Raw genomic sequence first — 22,521 nt, forward strand, 5'->3', positions numbered from 1 at the left:
TTGACGTCCGCAATCTTACGATCGGCACCGATTTGAAATTTATTTTGGCCTTTACTCCAAAATAAAGGCTGGTAATCATGAAAAACTGTTATATTAGTATTGAATTTCAAATAAAAAGATAATTTATGTACATTATTAGAAAATGAGCAAAATGCGATTTGTTTCAAAATCGGATTATCGGACCAGTCGTAAAGTGTGCGGTGGCCTTTACATATACTTACATTTTAATAAGATTTCTATACTCTCTGTTTTTTGCCCTAGGTATAAAGAACTTTTACTATGGGGCATGATAATAGTTATTAAAGAGTCTGTATGTTTCTATCATATGTTACCCCAATTCTTGTGTAATATATGTATGCAAGGGTTCGAATTTTCGCCCGTTTTAGTATTTGTGCATGAGGAAGCTTCCCCACTTCGGGTGCTGTATTAATCTCGTCTTCCTGACATAAGCACATTCAAGTTGTGGTTATACAAGTGATTTATACAATTATGCAAAACTATTTTTGTCTGATGAGACAAGGTTCGAATGATTAAAACCAAAGGTTTATTTGCCTTGTTGATGCTTTTTCAAAAGCTTCAGTTTTACTATCTATGACGACTCCAAAGTCCCTTTCTGCCATGTTCAAGTGCATGATCATTGATTAAAGTATGTATTGGAAATGTTCCTGCTGGACCTGTGGCACACCAATGTTGAGAAAACTACAGTTCTTGGGGTTAACTTTAAGCTGCCATTGTGGTCGTACAAGCGATTTATACAATTATGCAGAACTGTTTTTGTTTAAAAAGACAAAGTTCGCCTGATTAAACCCAAAAGTTTATTTGCCTTGTTGAAGCTTTTCAAAACTTAAGGCGACCGCACACCTTACCATTGGTCTGCGACCCGATTTCAGAGTAAAATGTAGTAGAATTTGATGCTAATATTGAGACTTGGAATATCTTACTGTGTAATGTTCTAGATCATCGTACGAATACCTATGTTCAAATCTGTGACTATGCTATCATCCTTCTTAGAATAACAGCGAATTTAATATCTAGTCGTAATGACGTCATAGCAGTCGTACGATTGGCTACGATTTGAAACTAATTTGGCCTTTACTCCAAAATAAAGGCTTGTAATCTTTCAAAATGGTTATATTAGTATTCTTTCAATTAATTTTAACCTCAAATAAAATGAAATGTTCCATTCACATTTTCAGAAAATGAGCAAAATGAGATTAGTTCCAAAATCGGATCGCGAACAGTCGTAATGTATGCGGTGGCCTTTAAGTTTACAACTACTGCAAAGTCCCTTTCTGACATGTTCAAGTGCATCATGGATTAAAGTATGTACTGTATGGGAAATGTTCCTGAATGGGGGTGTGGCACACCAATGGCGAGAAAACTATATTTCTTGGATTTAAATTTAAGCTGCCATTTATCCTACCAGCATTTATATCACCAAGATCTTTCTGGATTGTATCGCAATCATTCTGATCTTTGATATAATTGAAAATATTAGTATCATCAGTTAAAAGGAAAACCCGATAGTCTTATTGCGAATTCTGAACATTTGAAGTTAGTAATATTAACTTTTCCCAATCTACATCAACAGGGACATTCCGGTATTCATAACGCTTGTCTGGGACACATCTGTCTTGAAGAAATACTACTTTCCAAGTCAAGTACACCCAACACAAAGTGGATATAGATAAACAGAAGAAAAAAATCTTACAAGCATAATCCTGAAAATTTCATCAAAATCGAATGTGAAAATTATAGCATTTTATTAGTATGCAAAACAGTTATATGCACAGCTCTAATATGCAAACGAGAGATTTAATGATGTCACTCACTATTTTGTATATTTCAATATAGATTTTGAGGCAGATTTGACAAGGAATCATGTAAAATATGAATCACAATATGTTGCAACAATGGCAACTCAACTTGGAGGAATCAAACATTGTTTCACAATTTAATGAGAAAAAATGATATGATGAATTACATATTTTTTTTATACAAAATAAAAAGTGAGTGGGTGGCGTCATCGGCCCCCCTCATTTGCATATACGGGCCAGTATGTATACCGTGTGAGTAAAAAAAAACCTTGACACCTCACGAATCCCCAATTTAAGAAAACAATATGTCATGAATGCATAATCGTTATATAGGGCTGGAAAGAGTATCTTCTAAATGATTTGATACCATAATCGTAAAGTGTTCACGCTTGGATAATCGGGAGGTTTTCTTTGCAGTACCGGTAATGATTTTGATTTGTGGCACAGAAAGGCGTGACTGCAATGAATAAATCAAGATGTCAATCATGCCATAATCCTGCATGAATCAGTAAACATATGTATTTGCATATCCCTTTTCAATAAAATTAACTTGAAAATGTGTTTATTAAACAATAACAATGTAAATTACTGAAAATGTGTTTTGAAAGGGATTTTAATGCAATCCTTGTAGAATTGTGACATCATTGACATCTGAATTCATTAATTACATTCATGTCTTTCTTTGGCGCAAAACAAAATTTACATCACTGCAAAGAATACCTCCTGATCATCCAAGCGTTAAGACATTCTCCATAAATATGGTATTAAAATTATTTTGATAAAATACTCTTTCAGGCCATATATAATAATCATGTGTTCATAACATATTTTTCCTTAACTTGGGGATTTGTAAGGTGTAAAGATTTTTTCTTTACTCATATACTGTTTTGCGAAATTTAGCGAAAAGTTAAAACGTCATAAATTTCTTATTCTACACCCAGTTTGATGAAATGTTCAGCGTTATGCTGGGTGGCCTTTTTTCTGCAATATACTGTATCATTGTATACCATGTTGTACTTGTTGGATCATGTTTTGATGTTAAGTTGTGCTGGTAAAACAAATAAAAGGCCCTTTTCTTAATAAATGCATAATTTATATTCATTGTGAGTTCGAAGCAGGTTGGTTGTTAATCGCCTCATCCTACTGACATGCAAACTACCTTTTTTTCTGTATACAGTGTTTTACATTGAAGATGCTAAGTTACACTGAAAAAAAAGTAACTTTTTTTTCTAAAATCTTCCCTCTCTATTACTGATGTTTACTTCGTGCAATATTTTAACCAAGAGATAAACATACATGTACGTATATGATAAATGTATTTGTACATTTCAATACATGTCATATTCCATTTAAAATCACTTGTACCTTTTTTTTAAATATTTTTTTTCTTTTTCTTTATATTCACCAAATTACATGTTTGGTACATTTTGTACTTTTCTTTTGAACAGAATATTATCAGATTCCAATAATGTTCCGAAATTCTATTCAAGTCGTGGATATTCATGAAGAGCAACGTGTTTAAAAATAAACGAATATTTGTCTGTGTGTGTGTTTGAAAAAAGAACAGAACCGGTACCATCAAAAGCAAACATTTAAAAAGTTCTCAAACAAGTAAAAGCTCTTTGTTTCGGATTCCGAATAATGAAGCTAATTAGCCCATTGGAAGTATTTGGTTTCACCTGGGCGTCAGCACAGAGCCCTTTTTTTTTGGGGGGGGGGGGCATATATTGCCCCCCCCCCCGCATAAAAAAAAATTATCTGTGCTGACGCCAATGATTTGCATAGAATAAATGCAGTCTATTTCCTGTCTGATCGCAGGTTTTATCAAACATTTTGTTTTACTGTCACGTATTGTCCGTGTTTGCTTAGTTATCATGTTTTATGACATTTTTTTTATTTTCTTTCTGCAGCATGTCTATCACCCTGGATTAAATATTTGACTTTGTTTTGGCGCAATACTCATCATACCGGTACTATTATCTTAACCATGCTTGGAGTCAGAGCTCTCCGTGGCGGATGCCGAGGACGTGAAGCGGTTCGCATCTTACCGCAGGTAAGTATTCCTAATACTTCAGCCACACCAACGAAACTGACACCAAAGTCAACCGAAATACGCCAATTATAATAACTGAGTGATAGGTCTGGAGTATGTTTCATTGGTGTGACCTGATCGTAACCCCATAGAATAGTGGCATCATTAATTAATGCATCCTCTCCCGGGGACCCTTTCGTGAAAGTTGTCAGCATTGACATATTGACTTTCTCCGACAGTTGCCAAACGCCCCCAAAAGCCTCAAGACGAGGCATAAACACAGGATTCCTTGAGTTTTTCCAAGCTTCTAATATTTATATTTCTTTCAAATAATAATATGAAAAAGAAAAGTATCACATGCTCCACCTCATTTTCTCACCATTTTGGGTCATTTAAGTTCATCATGACGAAAGGTACGTTTTGAAGATAAGAGAGATGTTGGAGAAAAATATATGGGGAAGGTTTGGTGAAAATCCACCAAAGAAAAAAAATTATCAATGTTTAATAAGTTTTTAATTTGTGAAGTCATATTCAGTCGTAGCCGTCGCAAAATTCATTCCAATTTTTGTCATGATGACTTAAAATATCTACTTCTAGAAGCGGATGTGAAGTGATGTTTTTGATCATATAATGAATGAACAAGTAAAATAATTTTCAAAATTTCTGATAAAAGGGCACTTTATTGAATTTTTATCACATGGCACATGGGAAGCATGTGATGTCACAAAATCAAAATTTTAAAAAGCCATAACTTCGTAAGTGTTAGATGATTTTTGCCAAGTTTTCACCATTTATTTTTTATCCTCATCTGCTTTTATTAAAACAAACTTGATGTTAGGGTAAACTTTCCCTCTTAACATAAATGTAGTCACCCGGTTACTCTTAAGATAGGTACTGTACATGTACATGTATGTATGCTTATCAAAGAAAAAACAAATAACGAAGTTTATGTGGGTTATTTTTTTTATTTGTTTTTATACCCAGGTGTTTCAGCGACTTGCACCAAGATGGGGACGTAAGCTGACTGTGTCCCAGTGCATGTCGTCTTCTGCTCACCCAGCACCAGGCGTGGCTGAAGCAGATGTAGCCGAACAGTCGATCGAATCGTCTTCCACTGATCACACCATCGAGACGAGAGTCGTTAGTCCCATGCCAAGGCAGCAGTGTCCCGTGTGGTCGCACAATGAGTGGGATCCCCTGGAGGAGGTGATCGTCGGCCGTGTCGAAGGCGCTATGGTACCGCCCTTCTCCACCGAAGTCAAGGTAAAAAAAAAATTAAGGATACGTGTGTGACAGATGTTCCGGCATGAAAGACAACCCTCATGGTCTGATGGTTCCCACAGTCATGGAAAATCCTGGAAAAATATGTGGTCATGGAAAGTCAGGGAATTTGGAAAATTTGTAAAAAGTCATGGAATTGCATTTACCTCTTGGCTATGGCAGCTTTCCAGTTTGTCGTGTCTCGCATCTCTCATACTCTGCTATTATAATTGGTGTTCATGATTTCCATTTTTCCCAGTTTTGTGACATCCCAACTCCCGGGACGTCATGGGAAGTCATGGAAAGCAGCAATTCAGTCACGGAAAAGTCATGGAAAAGGCATGGAATTCTGTTTTCAAATTTCTGTGGGAACCGTGACCCTTTTACACTAGAAGGCCTGCCTGCCAGTAACATAAAGCCTTGCGGCTGATGGTTTGGCAGATTTCTATGCTTTATTGCATTGATTATTGTGTATGATCAATCATAAATCCGCCCCACGATCAATCGCTGTGGCTTTTGTTACGGGGCCCCAGATATAATTGGTAAAAACGTCACTATTTTTTTGCAATACTGCGGCTCAGCATTAACATTCTTTGCCCCGCTCAACCCAGGTTTCCTGTATTAAAAGTGATTAATCTCTTTGCCAATAAGATTCATTGATGTTTAGGATGTTCGTTTACAAAGCTTGATATGGTCGACCTTTCAAAGAAAAACAAAAGAAAGACAACCAGGTTTCCTGTATTAAAAGTGATTAATCTTTGCCAATAACTTTCATTGATGTTTAGGATGTTCGTTTACAAAGCTTGACATGGTCGACATTTCAAAGAGAAACAAAAGAAAGACATAAGGTTAAAACGCGGCCAGAAGATATTCCCAGATTTACAAGTTCTTTATGAATAAAAGCTTCGAGGAAATCGTTTTGATTTTTTAATAAAAAGATCAGTTTAATTTTAGATCATTTTCAATAAAAAGTGCATTAATCAGCAACTACATGTATTTTAACCCTGGAATGAAAATATTTTATTGTTCATTTTTATTGTTTTATACACTTTGCAGAGGGCGGATTTGTATCCTGCATGTTTCATTGCAAGGGGCCCCGAAAACAATATTTGAATTGCTGAACCGAAAGCCAAATTAACCCCCCCCCCCCTTAATTTATTTACCAACCAACATTTCTAATTGTGATGATCATCAATATTTGATGCAGTTTATTACATTGTTCATATATATCCACAGAAAAAAGGGGAAAGTCTGAAAAGGGGGGAAAAGGTCTCCCGGTTTGAAGAAAAAAAAATGTTTCAAGCGTGATGATAGAAAATTGTTTCCATACAAAATTGAATGATATGTTCATTGTATTTTTTGTGTTTGTTTTTTTTCGACAGGCCAATACATACCAGTATCATTGGGACTTCTTCCAGAAAAATGGAGGAAAATCCTTCCCTGCTAAACATCTGCAGTTGGCCCATGAGGAAGTTGAAGAATTCGTCCGGATTCTAGAGGCAGAAGGCATCACAGTTCGTCGCCCAGAAATCTGCGACTTCTCGAAAGAATATGTCACCCCCGATTTCCGTTCGAGCGGTAACGTTAGAGTTTGTGTCTGGTTTCAAACCAATCTGTCTTGAGCTTTCCTGGGAATTTGCTAACACCAGACCCTGTGGACAGCACTGGAGATACAGTGATAAAGCTACATGGATGGGGGCGGGGTTGCTTGAAAATTGCTTTCCCAAAAGAAAAATATCTTTTTTAATCTTAGACACTATTTTGCCTGTTCGGGACTAAGAGAACAGGGAGAGTGAGAGAATGACTTTATCTGGCGACATGTAGGAGAAAAATTAAAACAATTGCATAGCTGATCTTGTTCATAAAATTGATTTCACTTTAGTCGATGGTTAATACATGTGACTATGGTTTACATCTTAATGGATGGATTAAATTAATTTGGATAAATAAAAAAACATGTCTTTATGGATGCGAGACCCACACGTTTTGTCAAATTCCCTCAAGATTCATAAGACAATTTGAAAATAGTTAAAGAAATTAGTAATGTTCATTCCAAAGAGTATCTTTCAGATGGGAAGTCTTAAAATCCCACCTAATAGTAATTTTACTCGTTATCACCATAATGTTTGATTTGTATGTTACAGTTCAGGGGTGCGAAGTAACAATTTAACCACACATCGTTTAAACTTTTGTGTTCAATCAATTTTATAGTTTTATACCTCCGCCCTCCGAATATATAGGTGGCTGTTGGAGGCATTTTGCGTTCGGTTTGTCCCGTCTCGAGAATCCACCTCGGTTGATTTGTTTGGGTTTTTGTCTCGCCTGCATAGCAGAGCAAAACTATAGGCGCCGCTTTTCCGACGGCGGCGCCGTCGTCAACATTGAAATCTTAACCAAGGTTCAGTTTCTGAAATATCATAACTTAGAAAGTATATAAACCTAGTTCATGAAACTTGGACATAAGGGTGATCAAGTATTACTGAACATCCTGCTAGAGTTTCAGTTCACATGACCAAGGTCAAAGGTCATTTAGGGTCAATGAACTTTGATAATGTTTGGGGTATTTGTTGAATTGTCATGACTATAAAAATTTATAGATGTAGTTCATGAAACTTGGACAGAAGAGTAACCATGTATCCCTGAATATCCTGTGCGTGTTTCAGGTCGACACATGACCAAGATCAAAGGCCATTTAAGGTCAATGAACTTTGGCCGTGTTTGGGGTATTTGTTGAATTGGCATAACAATAGCAAGTTTATGGATCTAGTTCATGAAACTTGGACAGAAGAGTAACCATGTATAAATGATTGTTTTGCACACATCTTAGATCACATGATCATGGTCAAAGGTCATGTTGGGTCAATGGATATAATATTCTACTATTGTATTAGTGCTTTTTTTTATTTTAAATAATTATACAAAAGCTGTTTTCAAAGTTAGCACTGCTGCTATATTGAATCGCATAATGCTGGCGAGACAGCCAGAGGCGTTCCACTTGTTTATTTATGGGGGGGGGGGGTGAAATACAAATGTATCCCATTACTTGAGTTTCAACATTTCTGCAGGTCTTTATTCGGCGATGCCACGCGATGTGCTCCTCGTCCTCGGAGACGAAATCATTGAATGCCCCATGGCCTGGCGATCTCGCTTCTTTGAGTACCGTGCTTTCAGACCCCTGATCCGAGAGTATTTCAAACTTGGCGCCCGTTGGACCACCCCACCAAAGCCACTCATGAATGATGAGCTCTACGATCAGGTAAAAAATCATACTTATATTTCATTTTCTTCGAGTTGAAACTTTGCATTTTCTACATCTTATCTTATTAACTCATTTGAACGCTTGTATAGATTTATCATATAGATGAACAATTTAAAGGCCAACTCTTGTACAAAAAAACACGATAATAATCATAATCATATATATCTAAGAAGAAATCGCTCAAACAAAATATGAGATTTAATAAAGCATCTCAGAGTTTTGATAAGAAAATATATTTTTTTTATTTAAATTTAATAAATAGAAAAAAAATCATACATGTACTTACTTTTTTTTCAAGTAGATCAACATACAAGACACAAAAATCACGATAGTAAATTATGGTTATGGTTTTGCTCTAGAACATTTTTATATTTAGCTGGATGGGGGATGAATTATATAATTTTCAAGAAGTAAAAACAAATTTAGCTTTTATGTAACTTTCTACTACATTTATTCACTTTAATTTTCTTATATATCTGATTAAAATGTATGTTGTTGGTTTTTTTTACTGGACTTGGCATTTGAATTGTCTAATGAATGTCAAATGTCTCTCGGCGGTATTTGTGATTATTTTTTTCAATTCGAATGTTGTTGGTTATGTATATTGAAACAAATTGCTCTTCTTTTACATGTAAATCTTGATGATATACTGAACGGCTCCAAGCAGCTGCACTATTAAGACTGTATCATTTCAAATACAAATAATGTAGAAGTTATTTTTGCTACTTTCGATCATATTCTTTTTTAAGGAAATAAGGTCGTTAATTGAGAGAAACAAAAAGCCAACGTGTGCTTCCGTGCGTATGGTTTAAGTTCAGTGAATAAGCATGATACACTGTACATGTAAGTGCATTTTTTTATGGCACCACTGCAAGGTTTTTAGTAGTTTAATGCTTGTTTTGCCTCGCCTGAATACTTAGCAGAAGCGACAGAATTACTGGCGCCGCTTTTCAGAATATTTACATTAAGTGAAAACTTATTACGTGACACCATCACGTGTAATAGGCCTACATGTATGAATTTCTGACACGAAATCGTTTTTTTTTTCAATGTCAACGCTTTTTATTTATTTTTTCAAAAATGATACCCTTCTTTGAATTATACGTTTTGACCATGTACGTGTAAACTCATAATGTATTCTCAATCAAAGAAATTGTTCATTTATTCTCTACAAGATTCACACCAAAATGTATTTCAATAAACGATATATTCTCAAGATTCGAGAACATCGAATTGACATCGTCATTTATCAGTACCAAACAGAGCTCCTTTGCATATATCATGAAAAAGGGTATAAGAATTATCTACAGTACAAGATTCTATCAGAGGACTTTAATACCTATTAAGGAAATTGTGATTCATGGTATTCCAGTAATGGCGATCGTGCGTTCCATCAAGTGCAATTTTATACTACACTTCCTCGATTCAAGATACTGCAAAACAAAAATTCGAGCTTACTGAAATTTCCTATTTTTTGTCCAAATTACGTGTCAAATTACGTGATTTGTATTCAAATAAGATAATATGCATGTACATGTATCTGTAAATTCATATGGAGTGATAAGGAAATCAGGGAGAAGAAAGAGCATTTGATAAAGATTTTTTTTTCCTACAGCATGTTATGAATGTTGGTATGACTTGAATTAATTGATATGGGAAGGGATCTGTTCTGATAATACATGTAGGGATGATTAACGTAGGGTTCAGTGTGGTATTGAAAAGGTCTGGTAGGGTCCACAGTCTCAATTGTTGAAATGCTCGTATACTTGAACATACATGTAGAACATACATGTAGAACCATAAAATTGATAAATAGAAGGCATCATTAACATATATCTGTCAATGTACTTTGGACACGAACTGATTAATATTAAAGGATGATTAGTTTACGATGAAATGATAAAACTTTGAATATTTCATCATTTTATCTAGGAGAGCACATGCACTGACATCTACATGTACTTGTGCATCGTATGCCTATCCTATTACGTCTTACAAACTTTGATGTTTTAAATTATTATTTTAAATATTTTTTCGTACACACTCACTTAGATATAGGTATCTCGATTTGATAAAAGGAATGTAACTAACACATCAAATATCTCCTTGTAAGCAAAATTCATCATATTTCTTGAGCACCTCGTATATTTACAAATAATGTACTTTTCAACTGATCCACAATTTTTTTACTCATGGATTTGATATCAATTCTTTAAGCAACTTAAGCAACTTTATCACTTTTTGGAGATGATTTATTATTAAAATAAAATGGATCAAGATCACTCTTTAACAAAGTTGTAAATACTGATAGTTATAGACTGATAGCACGAGGGAGGACATGGATGAACATTAGCATGTACGTGCAATTTGCATGTCCGCAGGATCGTGGAACTATCATAATACATGTGTATGAGATCATTGACTTATTATAGTATTTTGAATTAGATCACGCTCATCTAGAATTACCCCCGCACCCTTTTCTTCCCGGGCTTGCTTCGTTGCGAATGCGCTATGTACTGCACTGTGCTAGGCCAGTTGCATTCCTTTGATTTATGATCTTGCTTGATAGTTCACAGCAAGGGCAAAACAGCTGTCAGCATGGTTTCTCTTTCCTAAATTAGGTCATGGAAAAATGATTGCCGGGATTTATCCCTTTGTCTCCTTAATTCTATTTCTTCTTAAGATATTCTGTCTTCTTTTTTTTTTCTCTCCTGTTTCTTCTTCTTCTCCTCCCCCTCCTCCTTCTCCTCCTCCCCTCTTGTCCTCCCTTCTCCCTATTCACCCACCTATCCATTTTCCTCTGTCTCCCCCTCTACCTCTTCTTTACTGTTATGTATGTGGCAAGTTAACCTTAATCAGGCTGAGTTGGTTTTTTTAATAGCATATCTCACCCAACCCTTATATTTGAGATCTTGACCATCGAACGCGCGGTCACGCCCACAATCGGCATGCACGTCACCTGTGACGTCAACCATTTTCCTTAGTTATCACATTTTACGAAATAATTCAAGAAGTAATTTATTTTAGCCATGAATCATAGTTATGGCTCCGGATAACCTCTTTTTTTGTAAAAAAAGTAAGTTCCCTTTGTAGTCTTTGTTAACAAGTATACATGAAAAAATAAAATCATCATTAATAGATATCACAAAATAATCATACATTTACATTTTTTTGCAGAAAACTCAACTAGTTTTTATTTTTTTACATGAAATCACATGTTTGGAATATTTTCATTCTGTATGCTGCGTAAATTCTAAAATTTCGTACTCGGACGTTGCGGATTTGGTGTAAAAATGTGCGAAATGCCCCCCCCCCCCATCCCCTGATCTTAGCGCGCTACAGGGAATGAATACATGTATTATTTCCTGAATAATCTAAGGCCGAGGTGGGGGTAGAGGTAGATTCCAACCCAGTCTTTTTAGAGTTCAAAGCCTGTACGTTTTGCACTTCATTGGCCTTCCATGCTAAAAATTATCGTAATTACACACTATAGTCCTTTGAAAAAAAAGAGAGCCTCAGGTTAGTCCATTGAGTTATTACTCAGTGCTCCATTGTGAAATTAATGTGCAGAATATGTGTGCTTTGAATTTGGCAAATGGGATAGCACCGTATATTTTGTTTTCATGTTTATTTGGCATCGTTGGCAAGCATCATTTATGTACACGTAGATATGTTTTATTCCTGCGCTTTGTTTGCCTTTTTTACACATGGTAACTAAATTTTTAGACCTTCTTGCCTCACAAGAAAGATCGAACAATGAAGACATATCATTTTTTAAAGCTAGATACAATCTGGGATTGTCTTTTGATATAGATTACGAGTAAAGCTAAAAAAAATATCATAGCATATCAATATTGCCAGTGTCTTGTCACGATTGTGTATGTACCCCCTTAATTCATGTTATTTGTTCGTTCGCTTGCTTGTATATTCTAAAGAGTCCATACTCCTAAAAAATATATAGAATAAGGCAATATATTTATTTTGTGCTTTTATGTGTTGTGTTGTGTACTACACCATCAGTTATTTAGTCTTATTTTGAATAAACAAGGAAAGTCTAAACGTAATTATTTGTAAAAAAAACGTCAACAAGCACATATCACTCCTCTAAGTTACCGCGCATCATTTAGATAGATATGAAATGTATGAAGGGTGGACTTGAATTAGTTCAGTTATTTTGGGAAATACCGTATATAGCTTCATGTATAGCCTGGCGTAGAAAATCATTTCTCCAAGTATACTGACAAAATGCATACGGTGAATATTCCCTGATTGAAATAAAATCTTGAAAAGAAGAGAAAATAACACCAAGAAGGTGAAAGCTGATTCAGTATGAGACTTGTACATGTAGCCTACATGTACATTGTAGCACGGTGCATGCTCTCTGACTGAGTTTAATTTGCCATGGCCGAGATTCCTCTCCAACTAGTCATTAAAATAGATGCATCTCACAGGCTCGCATGTATCATCATCAGCGTCCAGTATATAGACGTAGAGAAGTGACCTCTCAAATCATATGAAAATGGTGTAATTAAATTCTCATAATGTCACTGTATGAGGTTTATAGAGTAGGCCTTTTCAGAAGAATATGAAGAGTATTAAGATTTTTTGTAAGAAGACAGAATGTGATCAGGTAATAGATTGACAATAATTATTCTCCTGAAATTTATAATGATACTGCTTATCCTTTGCCAAAATGCGAAAGGTACTATTTACATTTTTTGAGTGAAAATGATTAAAATTTTGATATCAATTGATGAAATTACTTTGTTTGGTTTGTTCAAATGTTTTTGTTTTCTTAATTTACATTTAATTTAGTTTTATCCTGTCCTCAACAATGCAAACGGATATTTCATGGAAGCTCAAAAAATGCTGAATAGTACCTCGGCTGTGTAACCATTTAATTTTCGCGAGACTTATCGCTTCCTTGTGTGTGTAGATGGCTACGCCCAGCGTAGTCGTGGATTGGTCGATCGATGCCGTTTCTTGGCGAGTACGTGGATGACAACGCCGCCGAAACCACGGAGACGTGGTTGACCTACCGGACGAACCCCTCGACGAACTCCACCTCGTTGAGAATTGCGAAATTCCCAGGGAGGATCTTGGGATGCCCCGAGCTCCACCTAGCGACAGTACCTTTATATTTGTGAACATTTTTGTAATGTTTGGTAGTTTGTATACCTTAATAAAAATGATAAATATTCCATATGCTGTTCCAAAATTGAATATTCAAACAACTCGTTTACTTGTCTACGGACGAAAGTGTCATTTTAGAAAGAAAAAGAAATATTGTTTTAGAATAAAAATGACTTGAAATTTGAAATGTGATTGCGAAAAAGCATAAGCTGGGCTGATGATATAGTTTGTACTCATGAGGTCTTTTTAAAATTCATGCTCAATGGAAACATATTTATGAAAATGTATCTGACATGTTTTTCTTTGAAATATGGACTTATTTATTCTGTAAAACGCAAAAGATATATACATATATTTATACATTTGCCTGAAGTTATTTTAATGGTAGCACTTTATAAACACAAAATGAATGCTTTGTAAATGTTTATCGTATACATGTAATAGCACACTCTGACGTGAAAACAAAAATCATCGCCCAGCTTTCAAATCCTTTCAATATCTTTATTGTCCTACATGAGTATATATAGAACAAATAAATCTATGTGGCCTGGCACAGGCTATTAAATATTGCTAATTTCTTGGTTTTCCAGTTCTTGGTATTTAATGAATAAAGGACAATAACTTTTAGGTAATTTGGAAAAATTAAGAAAAACATGTTAGGCTTATAATGTTGACAACCTACTTGGAAAGAAATACAATGTTTTAATGTATGTGTTTTCTTCTCCCTTGTAGAATTATCCAATGGACACTGTTGAAGACCGCCACCATTTGGCAGCAGAGGGAAAGTTCATTACAACGGAGTACGAACCTTGTTTTGATGCAGCTGATTTCATCCGGGCAGGCAAAGATATTTTCGTTCAGAGAAGTCAGGTGAATGATTGATTGATTGTTTGGTTGTTTGATTGATTAAATGATTGATTGATTGATTTTGTTTGTTTCAGTACATTTGTTTATTTCTACGCCTACTGTTTGTGGTTACAGAAGGCATGATTTCGGGTAGCTTGTCGATACCCTTAACTATGGTAAATGTATATGACAGGAAAAAGATGGGGTTCTTTTACAGCATTCTTGGACCCCTCCCATTTTTTTGTGGTTTGTTAAATTTCTTTCTGTTCGAGGGCAATAGACCAGTTCGTAGTTACCTCATGGACAATTTTGGTCAAATGACCTTTCATTTCTTTCACTATGATAGGCAGATTTCAAAGCAAGATATTACGTAAGCTTGCCTTACATAGCAGGATGAAGAAATCGAATAGACCAGGTGACTAGAATAGCACACCAATGAACAATTTATGAAGGTATTTGTTGCATTCCTACTTTGAATACATATCATAGCATGTTGCACAATGTACTTGGCAAACTGTGAAATACCAGTCGTTCGTGGACGCATTGTTGTTTTTGTGGATGTAAATGAAAACCACAATTTTAATTAAGACATCAAAGTTGGTGCTTATCTCACTAGATTTTAAACCGCCATGTCACTTTAGTACAAATTACCTTCATCTGATCATGCATATAATATTTTGATCATGCGCAGAAAGGAACTACGAACTGGCTTATATAATATTGATTCTGATATTTTATCGATCAGGTGTTGTTTTCCCCAAGGTTCAATCCGTGGTCCTTTATTGTTTCTTATGTATTTAAATGAAATTCGTAATATTACATCAATTCAATTCATGTTATTTGCAGATGACATGGAAATGCCCCCCCCCCCACAATTAATAAAAATATCAATGTTCAAATACCCAAAGCCTCCACGTAGTTTAGAAGTAACAGAGCATTTTTAGTTTAAAAAATTACCAAAAAACCAAAACAAATCAGTGCATTGCTGTCAATAACAAATCTGTCGATCATGATATTTTTTTAAATGATATGACACATGATCAGAAAAAAGTACAATTTTTTTAGACCAATTCGATGACAAACTAAGCTAGAATTCACTTGAAGTTGTAATTTATTTATCACGTCGAGTTAGTGTATTATAGGGTCATACTGGGTTATGTTCCTCGCCAAGTGTCGTTTACTATTATTTCCGATTACCGGTATACCGCTTTCTATTTCATACTGTAATGGGCTTGTCAAACACATAAATCAACTCAAATTCTTCAGAAATAAGCTCTCTGAAATTGTACAAATTCAGACTACCGCGCACATTCAAACCCATTGTTTCATCAGCCGTGTACCCTTTTTATACATGCCAACCATTCTCTTAATCCTTCTCTTTCCATGCGTTGATTCCGAATCCGCGAACTTCCCACCAATATGTTTCGTATTAATTCACCTATTAATGATTACTCAACCCGAACTTCTTCAAAGATGCAGATCAAATCCAAGAACAGCTCGATCTATAGGCGATAGGTCTATGCAGTTCCATTGTGCCTCATCACACGCAATTTTACATGTACACACCTCGACGGATGAGGAGCTACCTTTCCTCTATACAGTGTATGTCCGCAAATGAATGAGATGGGGGAGATTTATGAAATAACAAGCACTGGCACCATTCTGTAAAGCATAGCCGAAAAACATATAACTCACATCATTTTGTTGGGTTATTATTAAAGCAGATCAATCAACGCTTGTTATCACCTCGAATATTCGGATGAAATAGTATTGTTCCAACGGCATCTTGGGTGGATAGTTTTTACCAATGACTGCTGCGACATGCACTATTTGTTCATTGGTAAGTGATTGTTAATTTTAATTGTTACTTATCAGGTAACCAATAAGTTTGGCATTGAATGGATGCGACGTCATCTTGGAGATCGTTATCGCCTTCATGTCCTGTCCTTTGATGATCCTAACCCGATGCATATCGATGCTACCTTCAACATCATAGGGCCTGGTTTGGTTCTCTCCAACCCTGATCGACCGTGTCATCAGATTAATCGCTTCAAGAAAGCTGGCTGGACTATCGTGAAACCACCACCCCCAGCCATGCCAGACAGTAAGTGTTTTCATTATTATTTGTTATATCCTAGTTGAAAAGGCTGATTGCGTAATTCTTCTTCTTCTTCTTCTGGAAACAGTACAGTCCACCGTCTGGTGTATTGTCGTACTGGTGATTGCTTGCGTATCAGTTGTAAAGCATAACACTTGTAGTAGTTCATATCTTTATAGGACGATTTGGTTGTAAGATATTGAAGTATAGATCAAAATAATATTTAAGATTCCAAAAAGTTGAGGTAAAATATTTGGCTTCCATTACAACAGTACGATTTTTGTAATAATTCTTTAAATTTTCATTCTTTGAAATTGTCTGTATTTGAAAATCTTTGCATCAATCGCATATTTACTATCAAAATTTTATTTTGACCAATAAATTCAACTTTTGAAAGCCCATCCATGGGCGGAAATCCCAGGGGGGACGCGTCCCCCCTACCCAAAATAGTAGGGGGGACACTATCAAATGTCCCCCTACTATTTTTGGTCTTTGATGATGGAAAGAAATACATCATTCAAAATCGAAATAAAACATGTACTTTAGACTAGATTACTTTTTTTTTTTTTTTTTTTGCTTGTCAAATTCATTTTGGTCGAAATTACTTTACATTAGGGGTTAAAACCCTCTTTTTTCCAGCCCATGGTCCCCCTACCTTTTGGGGGGAGATTTCTGCCCTTGAGCTCAGCCCTCCCCTCCCCCTATCACGTATTTAATATGTTTTTTTTCCTTCCCTCTTTCCCACAATGCAATTCCTTTATCAAGGCCACCCACTGTGGATGTCTTCGAAGTGGTTGTCGATGAACGTCCTGATGCTGGATCCAAAGCGCGTGGTCGTCGACAGCAACGAGATCCCCACCATCAAGATGTTCGAGAAGCTCGGCATCGAGTGCGTCAAGGTCAACCTCCGCTTCGCCAACTCTCTGGGTGGTGGCTTCCACTGCTGGACCGCCGATATTCGACGTCGAGGTACTCTCGAATCATACATTTAAAAAGTATTATAAATTCAGTATCAATTATGATTGTTTGCATACAGTGTTGATAAAGTTATGTAAAGGTCTCTCTCTTAGGTTTTCAGAGGTCTATCTCTTCGTCATTGCATCGGTTATAAGTCACTCTCAATTTGGTTTGAGAAAAACCATCTCAGCTGCAATCTTGTGTTTAAGGAGGTTTGTGTGTGACATTCCGTTTTTTATCTATTTTACACAACACAATGTATATTTTGTTTCATATTGCATATGTCAGTTGGCAAATTAACAAACCTTTCGCAGTGTTATTCTTTCTTTTGTTCACAATGCCTATCAATGCAGATTTTCATAAAACTCTTCTGTCCAAGGAAACAAATGTATCTTTGTTCAGAGTTGAAGGTAAAAACATAGTGATGATTGATGGAAATGGTCATTGATGTGGTACAATGAAGTTGGATTTCCGCTTGAGTTAAAGCCCTATATTGTAAATCGGAATCACCAGTCAACAATATATAAACAAATTTCTAACAACTTTCTTCAAAATTATATCATATTTTCATTGTCTCCTTCTTACATGAAACTCTTTATCTGAAACCAGACGAATGTTATTTTGATGTTGAAACTTACCTGAAATAAACTGAAATTAATGATTGAAATATCATTGTTTTCATCTGATTTATGGTGATTTTTTTTTATCATCTGAAATAATACGAAGGTTTATATTATGATATTAATGCAGAGAAATCTTCATCACTGTTAAAAACGAATGTCTAAGCACTTTCATCAACTTTATATTAGTTCTTAATTGTTTTCTCATTCTATGAAATCGTATATAAAAATGACGGATGTTATTTTTAGTTAGTACTGAAATAAACTGTAATTATTGAAATATGACCTTTCTTCCATTTGAAATATTCTGATTTTTTTCATCTGAAATAACATGAGGTTTATATGTTGATATTAGTACATCTCAATAGGTATCTATAAAGAAATCTGAAAACACTTTTACGACAAAATTTTGCAATTATACTGTACTGAAATAATATCCTTTATACCTCGGTCACATGTGTTCTACGGCGGCCGTACGGCGAGTTGAAAACAGCCGTTTTAACATTTTTTTGTAATAGCTAATATACGTGATCTGAATAATAATTGATAAAACGACTGTTTCCGACTCGCCGTACGGCCGCCGTAGGGCAAATGTGACCGAGGTATTATTCTTACAAAGAAATCAGGTTCATCGGACTCATCAGTGAACAATGTTAACACGAATGTCTAAGCACTTTCGTCAACTTTAAATAAGTTCTTGTTTCCTTATTCTATTAAATTCTTTGAAAGGCGAATGTTATTTTCAGAATACACTGAAATAAACTGAAATTAATAATTGATTTTTTTTTTCATCAGATTTTCTTTCATCTGAAATATCCTGAATATTTATATCATGATATTAATGCCTGTGAATGCGTATGCATATTCTAAAGAGAGAAGTTAAAACACTTTACATAAAAAAGGTATAATTATCCTCACATATTAAGGCCAATACTGTGCTCTAATCTACCACTTTGTCCGTACCAAGAAAACCAAAAGAGGAGTAAATTTGCCAAAGAGCGATATCTTGTATTACCCTGTATACTGATATATGCAAGGTATACCATCACTACATTTTGAAAAAAAAATAAACATGGGCCGAAAACGAAACCTTGGGGTTTGTCATAAGACAGTCAGTAGACATGTCTGACACGTAGCCCTGATCTGAAGCAGAATTACCCCCCCCCCCCCCCATCAAGACTGAACAAGATCTGTATTGCTAGAAAATGATTTCTGAATTTCAGTCTGTTCTAGATCCAATCCTCTCCGTTAGCAATTAATTCGAAAATTCCACTCTTACCAATTCGATTACATCCTTTTAATTCGGAAGCATTTTAAAGTATGGAAGCTTGTTGAAACATTTTTCGGATAAACGGTTATCTTCAAACATTTGAAAGTTCTCAATAGATTTTATCACGTCACGAATTTATTCCTTTTCATATCTTTTTGTATATAGGAATATATTTTAGGGACATAATTTTAAGGAGAGTTTGGGCATTATGGAGTTTTCGATTCCATGCGTGCTGTACGTCGAGCAAAAACATGTGCCAACTTTTACCATTTCAGTTGACGTTGCGTCACTATGACAACGTCATAATATGTTAGTGAACATGTGCAGGGGTTGATAACGGGTAGAATCCGTTTTCATATAATGAAAAAAAAAAACAGCGACAGACTCAGTGGCGCAAACAGCGGCGCACGCACAGTGCTTATGAAAAATTATACCGCTGTGACGTCACAGGATGAAACCGACTGCAACATAGAAATCGAATATTCCTTATTATTCAGAGTAACATAATTTCCTAAGTGATAGTTTCATATTGGCTTGTCATAAGAAACTGAAAATTATCACTTTCAGCTTTACCAAATCTATATACTTTCCATAATACATGTGCTGTAATTTTCTCTTAACTTGTTTTGTTAAAGATAAACATATCAAATAATGATTTTGTTTGTCCCTAGAACCCTTTAATATAAAATGTAGAATCAATTATAAAAAATCAATCCTAATTGTATAAATGATTTCAAACGTAAATATCGATCGTGTATTTTTTTTATCGTATCTTTATGTCAGGAGGCTATAAGATGGCTATCATCCCATACGAGATAATTTACATGAATTTCATGTTTCAGTATATTAACAGTAATGTTCTTGCAAACTTGCTATTGTCATGTTCCGTCGAATGCCCCCAAGTCATTTTTCATAACTCCTAAAATTTATCTTTTCTGTTTATGAAAATGCGTATCCAGGATTGATATGATTTCAAAAATATTCTAAAGTCTGGTTTCGAAGACGAAATATAATTATCTGAACCGTTTTATCTTTTCTTCAATATCATTTAATTTTTATTACATATCAAATTTTCTTTCTTTTCTGCTTAATTTGTATTGAGATTGCTTAAGACAGTCTATATTTTTAAACAATCCAATAGGTACTTTGGAATTTTCATCAGTGTTTGATGGTCGTAAATATATTTTACCAAGTCTGATTTTATTTGTGCATTCATTTGATATATCTGATTCGTCAATTGTAGATTATGGGGCTGCTGGATAATTTCATTTTGAAAAGCCATCTTAATTTTTACATGATTTTCATTGATACGAAATTGATCCTTCTCAGTGGTATGTCAACCAATTTTCATAAGATGCCAAACCTCACTCTGTATGTTCATGTAAGTGTACTGCATAATGAAACTGCCAGAGTTTTTCTTTTTATGCAACAGCCCCCTCCCCTGATTAGCGTTTTAACAAGATCTTTCAAAGGGTTCTCTAAAAATACAGGAGTCCTTAACTTAATACATGTTTTTGTTCTCTTTTTTTTTTAAGCAATATGTTTTTTTTCTTCCTGTAGGTCATATATGTTTAATCATCTGGTTGTGTTAAACTTATGTCCTAAAGTTCGTTCTAGAACCCAAGGCTACCCGACAAATATTATTATATTTTACAAAGTTCAGATAGGCCTACATGTATCTACAACAATTAAAAAACATTTTAATGGAATTATGGAATTCTTACAAGCATGTCGAAGTGTGAAAGTTGAAGACTTAATGATTGGACGTGTTGGACATTTTGGCTTTACCAAACCAGTTAATCGGTCGTATGACTTATATCTTGTATACACAAATGTTCTGTACATATTATATTAATGTATGTAAACAAGATGTTTGTAAAATTTAGCATGCATGTGGTTGAGATTCCGATAGACATAGCATATCGTTGCTGCATGGTCAAAACAAAAATAATGTCTATCCCATCATGATTCTTTGTGGAACTGAATTTGAATACGAAAAAAAATCAAACTGCTAATGTACGGGTTATGATGGACTGACAACTCGATGGGGGAATTCGTCAGTCTTCAGTTTATTGCAATTTACAATCACCATAAACTCCAAAACAGGGATAGAAGATATTTTAAAAACTCATGTTGAATTTCTGGGACAATTTGTGCATTTCAATAACTAAATTTGGTATGTTTTATCTCCATTATGAAGGTTTATATATATTCAATGAATTAATCCGTGGGGATATTTTTGTTATGCACTATATGTATTTGCTCTAATTTACATGTTGAATGTAATTCGAAATAAATATGGTGTAGAGGAAATCTTAATGCATTGTCTCGAGAACTTTTTTTTACACTTTATATAAAAGGGTAAGTTTTACAGGTGCTGTGGCATTGTGAAACCTGCAAACAAGACCTAAATTCCGAGTCGACACAGAAGGACTGCCTCTCATTTTTTTTCTGTAACTCAGTGAGTCCAACGCTGCAACCGACTTCCACCTCACCCCCTCCGCCCCGAAGGAATCTTCCTCCTAGACTCTCACCCCTGAACGAGATTTTGGCCCCGGTCTTTATTTTCTGATATATTGAGAGTGATCAATTCCAAGCTCTCCAAATACAGGTTACAAGGCTCATTACTCAATTGAAAACAAAGTTTTCATGGCAGTTACCATAATGACAAAGTTACCATATCAGGGCCCCGTTGCGTAAAAGTAACCATTATAGTAACTTTGTCATCCAATGTTAACTTCCCTCTTTAAAAAATCATTGATTCTGATTGGCTGCTTAGCATTGTTACCATGGCAGTTGCCATTGGACGGCAAAATTAATATAATTATGATAATAGTAAATTTTATGCAACGGGGCCCTGCAAGTCTTTGTTCGCAGATATCACCGTGTCGCTTTATACCTTCAATTCAATAGAGGTGCCGTGGCCGAGTGGTCTAAGGCGCCTGGCTATACATTGAAAGTCTGGGGTTCTATCCCCGGCCGTGGCACCTATGAACCCGTGAGAGAGGCATTTAATCTACATTAAATTAATCTACATTTTAATCTACATTATCTACAATGCTCTTTTATCCTGCTTTCAAATAAATGGAAATGCTATACGCATTACTGGTAACTAGGTGTGCACTTGTTAAAAAAAAATCTCCGAATATGAATGAATATTACATATTCCAGAGCAATCATCCAAATTCATTTATTTCTGAAATGATCTTCACCGCATATTCCATATTTC

The 22,521-nt window shown here is 35.2% G+C and overlaps 1 protein-coding gene across 2 annotated transcripts; it reads left to right on the forward strand.

Moving 5' to 3' along the window:
- Positions 1–3,732: 3,732 nt before the first annotated feature.
- LOC129264491 (glycine amidinotransferase, mitochondrial-like) lies at positions 3,733–21,611 on the forward strand. 2 transcript variants are annotated; one of them, XR_010294202.1, is made up of 8 exons: positions 3,733–3,870; positions 4,834–5,112; positions 6,492–6,687; positions 8,175–8,365; positions 14,234–14,371; positions 16,223–16,451; positions 17,211–18,358; positions 18,625–21,611. XR_010294202.1 is itself a non-coding variant. In XM_054902376.2 (7 exons), the coding sequence occupies exons 1-7, from the start codon at positions 3,805–3,807 to the stop codon at positions 17,435–17,437; spliced, it is 1,326 nt and encodes a 441-aa protein (XP_054758351.1). In that variant the 5' UTR covers positions 3,733–3,804; the 3' UTR covers positions 17,438–21,611. The 2 variants fall into 2 exon arrangements, 1 of the variants encoding a protein (XP_054758351.1); XM_054902376.2 differs by having other exon boundaries at positions 17,211–21,611.
- Positions 21,612–22,521: the final 910 nt, after the last annotated feature.

Source organism: Lytechinus pictus, chromosome 7 (genome assembly GCF_037042905.1).
Source record: "Lytechinus pictus isolate F3 Inbred chromosome 7, Lp3.0, whole genome shotgun sequence".
NCBI classification, from domain to species: Eukaryota; Metazoa; Echinodermata; class Echinoidea; order Temnopleuroida; family Toxopneustidae; genus Lytechinus; species Lytechinus pictus.

Bases quoted from the DNA above. Each gene is read 5' to 3' on its own strand.
- LOC129264491 (XM_054902376.2), top strand. From the start codon at position 3,805: ATGCTTGGAGTCAGAGCTCTCCGTGGCGGATGCCGAGGACGTGAAGCG. The intron at 3,871-4,833 runs GTAAGTATTCCT...TTTTATACCCAG, and splicing joins CGGTTCGCATCTTACCGCAG to GTGTTTCAGCGACTTGCACC. The intron at 5,113-6,491 runs GTAAAAAAAAAA...TTTTTTCGACAG, and splicing joins CCTTCTCCACCGAAGTCAAG to GCCAATACATACCAGTATCA.